This window comes from Muntiacus reevesi, chromosome 4 (assembly GCF_963930625.1).
Source record: "Muntiacus reevesi chromosome 4, mMunRee1.1, whole genome shotgun sequence".
NCBI lineage: Eukaryota > Metazoa > Chordata > Mammalia > Artiodactyla > Cervidae > Muntiacus > Muntiacus reevesi.
Genome location: NC_089252.1, coordinates 163,334,011 through 163,341,876, shown reverse-complemented (window position 1 = coordinate 163,341,876; position 7,866 = coordinate 163,334,011). Strand labels below are relative to the sequence as shown.

The following is a 7,866-nucleotide window of genomic DNA, read 5'->3' as shown; positions in this document are numbered from 1 at the left end:
AAGTCTTCACTAATGGGATATTTAGCATATTCTAGTTAGGGAAGATTTCTTGAAAGAAATGACAGCAAGCTGGGAGCTGACATAAACAGGAGTGTTGCAGGCTCTGAGAACAGAATATAGTGTGGCATGGCTGAAGCAGAGACAGAACTGGGAGGGCCAGATGAGGCTGCAGAGCTAGTCCAGAGTCAGGGAAAGAATAACTTCTCTTTTTCATGCTATTGCAAAGTTTTAACTTCTATTCAATTGCAACCAACTTTATTTCCACAAACTAGCACACGCAAAGACCACTCCATACCACACTCAGAAAACTAAAGCAGCATCTTTATTTTATACATACAAACAGTATAAAATGTATATGTAAGAGCCGTGTTTTGTTTACAATATATTATATTGCTTCAAGCCAATGCCAAAAGTTCATACATATATTCCCTATTTTATTGTGTTTACAATATATTATATCGTTAAATGTCACTACCACAGTGTTATTTCTTTTCTCTTTCTTTTTTAATACTGAATTCTCTGGAATCATGGTAAGGTCAAAATGTATTGTGAGTTTAACGGGAATTTTTAAAATGTGACAAATGTCTAAACACATTACAAAATAACTTGAAATGCAAAAACTTCAGCACTTTCAACTGCTTCATCCAAACCCTTGTGATTTATGCATTTTTGTTCCAGTTATCTTCTCTAATGTTGCCCAGCCCCTCAATACCGTGAATACATTGTACTTTTGGAAATTATCTGCCAAGTACACATTGAAAAGACAAAAATTTAACCTGAACAACTGACATGACATAAAGTTGGTCCCAAAGCACCGAAACAAGAAAATCTATACCATCATGCTACAGATGTACTTAGAAAACTTAAAAGGAAGGGTAAATATCAGCTCAGTGATTTATAATGAAGCTAATAAAATTCAGGCCAGTATTCTTAACTGTAATAAACATTATTTGAACATTCAACACATGAAAGGTTAACAAAGGCTATGAACTTGGTGTAACTTAAAATGTTTCAGATGTCGGAGTTCACCAGATGTAATTGGATTCAGGTGGGTCCTGCCGCTCCTCGGCCTTTTTAACTGAAGGCGTGTGCTGCCTGAGCCGGGCGCCTGCTGGCCTCAGGGCATGCAGGAGGCTGGCTCCATACCCTGCAAAATTATTCACAGCTTAAAAGAAAAGAAACTACAAAAACACGCTCTTCAGATTCATTATTCACCATTCAAATAAAATCCATTTTCTCTTTCCAACCCAGAGTGAAAGACCACAGCGACCACAAAAAGCTACCTGAGTGATGAGATGTTACCGGTTCAAGATCTCTTTTAAAAGGAATTCATTTTACTAACTCCATCAAATCTGGCTTCCATTGAATCTCTGATTCACTATACATTTTGGACATGCCACGCTTGAAGCAAACTTGGGATGAATGTTATTGAATGAAAGGATTCTCCAACCAAGGGCTAGTAAGGATTGAGCGCTGAGGCCCCATTGCAGGAGTGCTTCTGCAGAGAATGTTGTCATTGATCCTTTCGTTGCCTTGCAAAACCAACTTCCATTATTATTGATCTGCTTCAATAAGAACAACCCCCATTCTTCATACAGATCACATGATTAGGCATGGCTATTGCATTTATCCAGAATAGGAATTTTATAAAAATTAAGGACTTCCATTAAGTCAGACAGAGAAGGAGAATTATTGTATGACATCCCTCATATGTGGAATCTAAAAAGAAATGATACAAACAAATTTACTTACAAAAAAGAAAGAGACTCAGACTAGAGAATGAACTTATGGTTGCAGGGGGTGAAGGAGAAGGAGGGTAGAAGGGATAGCTAGGGAGTTTGGGATGAACATGTGCACACTGCTATATTTGAAATGGACAGCCAACAAGGACTGCATAAGAAGGGCTCTCAGTGTTATGTGGCAGCCTGGATGGAAGGTGAGTTTGGGGGAGAATGGCTACATTTACATGTGTAGCAGGGTCCCTTCCCTATTCACCTGAAACTATTACATTATTAACTGGCTACACCCCAATACAAAATAAAAATTTTTTTAAATGAATCAATCTAAAAGAACTTAGGAAAAGAGAAGTGTTAAAAAAAAAAAAAAAAAAGTACTTCCAGTACACAGATTAGTGAAGGGATAGGATTTGAACTGACTCCTTCTCAGTGGGCATTTGTGAGCTTTGGTCAAGATGGGTGTCTACTGATAGCATTTCAAGTTCATCGTAAGAGGAGTGTAACACAATTATACAATGTCATTGGTGAGTTACAGAACTCAAGGCTTCTTTTCTTATTACATACGAACTTCTGAAGATGCCTGGATCACTGACTCACTTCTGCTGATTTCCTAAAGCTGATCTAAGACAGCAGTTAAAAATCTGCCTCCATCTTCCTGTGCGTTCAAGTCAAGTTTGGCATTTCATTTGTTCCCTGTGGTTTTTAAATGCAAGAATGCCATTAAGTCACTGCTGAGAACAGAATACTTTGTTCCTGAATGCTTTTCTTTGAATTGTCAGTATGTAGGCTAGTAGCTCATGGACCCGCCAAGACAATGAGCCAACAATCCCTACCCCGCTGCTCACCCTGCCACCCATGAAGCAGAGCCCAAGCCAGGAACTCTGTCTCCAGTATTCTCCCTCCCAACTAGGATGTCTGGGTGCCTGGGACCTCCCAATGTGTCGCCCCACTGGGAATCTGTTCTTAGCAGAACTGTGCCTCACAGCTTCCTTGTCATCTCCTTTTAAGCAAAATTAACCTCATTCTTTCAGCCTGATTCTCTCAGCCACTGTACAAAATGGCTGGGGGGCCTCTCCTGTAAAACATGCTTGCATTTTAATCAAGTGCCAAGGCATCTTCTTGACATGCATGCCTGAATCTGAAGGCGGCCGAGATGATAAAAGCTTTCAGCAGCCAAGTCTACAAGTGAGCGTGCTCCTGGGGCTGGCAGACCTGTCAGAACTGCTCATCTAAACTGCATGCATGAGGGCCTCTCACTTGCCTTCTTGGAATGGTTAATTTTCTATAGGTCTTTTTCCTGAAGGAAGGTCCCTTTCTGCCCCATTTGGTACCATTCCATCATTCCCACCTGGGTAAAGGAGCCATTTTCCAGAGGAACTCCACTTGTTAAGCTATGTCCACCTGAAGCCAATTCAATCTACCATCCAGTGAAGCAACAGTGGAAAAAAAAGACTCAAATCAATGGCTCAGTGTAGCCTAGGCCAGACACCAATATACTTTAAGACAAACAAACATGTAAAGCTACACATAACTGGTTTTATACATATCAGAATAGTACAATGTGAGTTATAAAATATGTACAAAAAGTAAGAATTAGAGATTGAGATATATAACTATACATATAAAATTTCTACCTAAATGTAATAAAAGAACATAAAATATTTTTTAAAATGTCTTCAAACTAATATTTTCCCTCAGCACCCCAGATGACCATTCCACACTCACTGGGCTATACGCATCACCCTTTGGAGACCACTGATTTAGAAAAAACACCTGATAGGAAAGTGATCTGCTCACTTTGCGTGCACTAGTTTGGAAACAATTTGATAGGCACAATCTGAACTTCTATTAATCAAGGGAGCTGCATGACTGAATGAAGCCTTCCTTTGCCCACAGAAAGTAGGCAGTGGATCCATCCTCAGGAGAGAGAGCTCAAGCTGCAGGGTGAACCTGCAGAGATGCATTATTTATTTCCTCCACTTGCTGATCAACTGCCCCTCCGTCTTGAATCTGGGCCCCACCAGGCAGGATCTTTTCTGTCTGTTCACTGGTAAGTTTCCAGTGCCTGGATCCATGCTTAGCACAGAGACGATATCAATCAAAACAGAATGATTGAATTTAGCAACTTTAACTTTCATTTTGTGTATAAAACAGACCAGTGGTTTATTATCCTATAGCCAGTCCATGTTGGGTGGTCAGTAAATGTGGAAAAAGTACAACTCCACGTTAACATTTCTCCTGTACTTCACAGACCTTTTCTCTCCCTTGAAAGAACCCATTTAAAGCTTCCCACAACCAACACAGTGTAAAGATTTTACACAGCAAAACTCATGTTCTAATGCTCCTTGATCAATCCTGAATGATAAAATGAGAACCGTGTAGCTACTGATCTACATGTGATTTAGAAATCTTACTCCTTTCTATCATAGTTAATATACCATATTACCAAACCAACCTGTAGTACTAATTTAACCTGGAAAATATTTGTGGTGATGTTTTACAGATGTAGTGGTATTTTACAGTGATGCTTTCTTTCCTCTACACGCGGAAGCTAGAGAGTTCTGGTGGTGGGGGGGGCCCACTAGAGAGAACAGGAAGAGGAGGAGAAGTTGGCTTTATGCAGCGGAAAGCAGGGCTGAGTTATGGCTTGTCTGTCCTGGCCGTTGGAGCCAGGAAATAGACGTGCAAGGGTCTGGCTCCCCAGACAGTTCACACTCACTTTTATTGCAGTGCCTCCCATGCCAGCCTTCCTGACACTGGCATTTGTTGGGTTCATGGCAGGTTCCGCGTGTACCACAGCCAGGCTTGCAGACAGCTAGAGTCAAAGGAGATAAAGAGAATGTTTCCTGAGCTGTCACTGGTTAACAGAATTACGCAGCCGACTTTCCTGCAGTTCTTTTGAATGTGTTAGTTTTGGCTTCATCCCTTCATGTGTTTTTCTAAGTCAATCTCCAGCTAGAAGTCAGTTTTGGACTCTCTTGAGTCAGTCCTGAAAGTGATCTGGACTTGATGTTTCTCATTGACAAAAGACACTCAGGAGGACATTGAAACTGCTAAGCAATGGAAGTTTATCTTCCTTAAGAAAATTCCTAATAGTTAAAAAGTTTGGTGGTGTGTGCAAATGTGTCTAAGTTTTTTTTTTTTTTTTTTTACATGCATGGATTTCATGTCTTTGGTCTACTTCAAGAAACATAAATGTCACTGAAGAAAGGTTAATTGTGATGCCTCAGCAACACGCAGTAGGTACAGAAGTTAGGAAGTAAGGAAGAAGTGATCCCTGCTAGTTTAACTATCGCATAACACAGGTCGGCTGCATGTACAGGGTACTTACGCTTTGAACAGAGGTCTCCTTGGTAACCTTTGGAGCACTTGCATTTGTTTTTACCAATGCATTTACCTCCATTTCGACAGGGCTGTGGGCATTTGCCTGAAATAGAAAAATGCAAATAAGCAAGGAACTCTGTTTTCCTTTCAGAGGCAATTAGTTTTTTCAAAGGAATTGCAAGGCTTTGAAAGGTTCAATGCTTTTAAGTGGCAGTTATTTCCACTTATTTCAGATCAACCCTGGCTTTGTTACTGTTTGAGCTTCGTTTTGGGGACAAATAGGCTCATATTTTTACTTATGATTTTGCATATGAATCTTCCACAATGAATATTGTTCAAATGCTGTATTTACATCACTTTTTTGACAAACAGTGTTTTAACTGATTCATAAAAACTTGTAATTTAAGATATATTAAAAGTGAGGATATGGATGGCCCCCTAAGTGATCTTTCCTCTGAGTTCTGATTTTTGTCTGTCACTATTTCTGAAAGCAGACTTATGCCTGGACACGATGACTTCTGCCTTAGCCTAGGATTCTCCAGAAATCAGGACCTGCCTGCAGAGGTTATCTGGGGAAGTGATCCTTGGAATGAGGAATAGGGGGCAGGAAGAGTAAACAGCAGAAGAGAAAAAGCCAACACAAGAGTATGTTTGTAGGTTGTTCATCACTACAGGCAACTGGGCTCTATTCTGCAGCATCTTTCTGAGGAGTGAGGTAGATGGACTGCTCCTTCAAGTTGCCTGAAGGAAGGGAGAGGGGAGCGTTTATTCATCCGCACCTGTGTCCACTGACCGAAGGTCACCCCATGGAATGAATTTCTTGAACTTCTAGTCTGTGAGTACAGATGATATACGTATAATCTGTATACATGTGTAGTTGCTCAGTCATGTCTGACTGTCAAGAGTCTTCTCCAACACCATAGTTCATCAATTCTTCAGCACTCAGCTTTCTTTATGGTCCAGTTCTCACATTCATACACGACTACTGGAAAACTATAGCTCTGACTATACAGACCTTTGTCGGCAAAGTAATGCCTCTGCTTTTTAATATGCTCTCTAGGTTTGTCATGGCTTTTCTTCCAAGGAACAAGCGCCTTTTAATTTCATGGCTGCGGTGACCATCTGCCGTGATTTTGGAGCCCAAGAAAATAAAGTCTCTCACTATTTCCATTGTTTCCCCATCTATTTGCCATGAAGTGATGGGACAGGATGCCATGATATTCATTTTTTGAATGCTGAGTTTTAAAAGCCAACTTTTTCACTCTCCCCTTTTACTTTCATCAAGAGGCTCTTTAGTTCCTCTTCACTTTCTTCCATAAGGATGGTGTCATCTGCATATCTGAGGTTATTCATATTTCTCTCCACAATCCTGATTCCAGCTTGTGCTTCACCCAGCCCCGTATTTTGCATGATGTACTCTGCATATAACTTAAATAAGCATGATGACAATATACAGCCTTGACATACTCCTTTCCCAATTTGGAACTAGTCTATTGTTCCATATCCAGATCTAACTGTTGTTTCTTGACCTACATATAGGTTTCTCAGGAGGCAGGTAAAGTGTTCTGGTATTCCCATCTCTTGAAGAATTTTCCAGTTTGTTGTGTTATACACACACACACACACACACACATATATGTATTCAGTACTCAGGAGTCTCTGGTGGGAAGCAAGAGACGTGTGGCTCAGCTCAGGCGCAATCAGCCTATGTTTGTACAGAACAGGTCATAGCAGTGATGGAGGGAAAGGCTGGCTGAGACGGACATGAGGTGGGGCACGCAAAGTCCTTGATTCCACACCTGGGCATTTTTCTGGAACGTCTCAGATCCTAATGATACTTCATGCTTTTATCTCTGTGCCAAATGAGGAGTGCTGATATTTTCACAGATCTCTGCATCCCAGGATTTTAGAACTGGATGTAGATGTAAAAATCATATTTTTCTTCTTTCTTACTTCTGAAGCCATTTATTCTCCGTTTGCAATCTAGAATTTGCCATCCTAAGGCTGAAGTTTTTTCCGGGTAAGCATTATGCTTGACAGACATGAAGTGAATCCCATATGAAAATCATTTTGCTAAAAACACTTTCTTTTATTTATCCAAAATGACTTTCCTCACATATAAATAAACCAACATGTACTCACTGTGGAGATTAGAGAGACAATTGAGATATTCGTGTCTCTCAGAAAATTGAAATGCCATTAGAGCTATAGGCTTTTCTGACATAGGGATGTTTCCCAGAAAGGTATTAAAACAACCTTAATACTTGAATGCCACCTTTCTAGCAACCATTAAAATCCAAAAGAACACTTCTTGCTAGGTTTGGACACAAAGAATAGCATTTACTCTGTGGTCAAGATCCAACTTCAATTTAAGGAAAGGAATATCTAACTCTGAATTTCCATTTGTATCAAAGGAACATCTGATCCCATCATATGCTCAAAATTGGATTGTATCACAGTACTCTGCAATGCACTGGGGTTTTGCAACTAAGCAAGATGTGGGACAATAATTATATGGCAGAAAAGATAGGGGATGTATTGTGAACTACTTGGGGGGCCCAAGGTTCCCCATATTCTATGAGATGTGAACTTAGTATCCAGAGAGAATGGAGAGAATGGCTGATAGAATCTTTCCATTGCCTCCAAGGATGTTTTTGTTTCCTTGGCAAGAGGAGAGTGAGGACCCTGAGACTCACTGCAGCCAGCAAAGAAGACGTTCTCTCCCGGTTATCACAGAACAGAAATCTCTTTGCAGGTAACTGTTAGAAGGCCATTCCTAGATCAAACCTCATAGAGCCAAAATATC

The 7,866-nt window shown here is 40.4% G+C and overlaps 1 protein-coding gene across 2 annotated transcripts in view; it reads right to left on the bottom strand.

The window, feature by feature from the left end:
- Positions 1 to 381: 381 nt before the first annotated feature.
- Positions 382 to 7,866, bottom strand: part of WIF1 (WNT inhibitory factor 1) — an 82,070-nt gene continuing 74,585 nt past the window's right edge. For both annotated transcript variants that reach the window (XM_065934701.1, XM_065934702.1), the window contains 3 exons: positions 5,068 to 5,163; positions 4,456 to 4,551; positions 382 to 1,147 (listed from right to left, as the gene is read on the bottom strand). In XM_065934701.1, the coding sequence (XP_065790773.1) occupies positions 1,026 to 1,147; positions 4,456 to 4,551; positions 5,068 to 5,163 (314 nt within the window). In that variant the 3' untranslated portion in view covers positions 382 to 1,025. The remainder of the gene's footprint in view (positions 1,148 to 4,455; positions 4,552 to 5,067; positions 5,164 to 7,866) is intronic.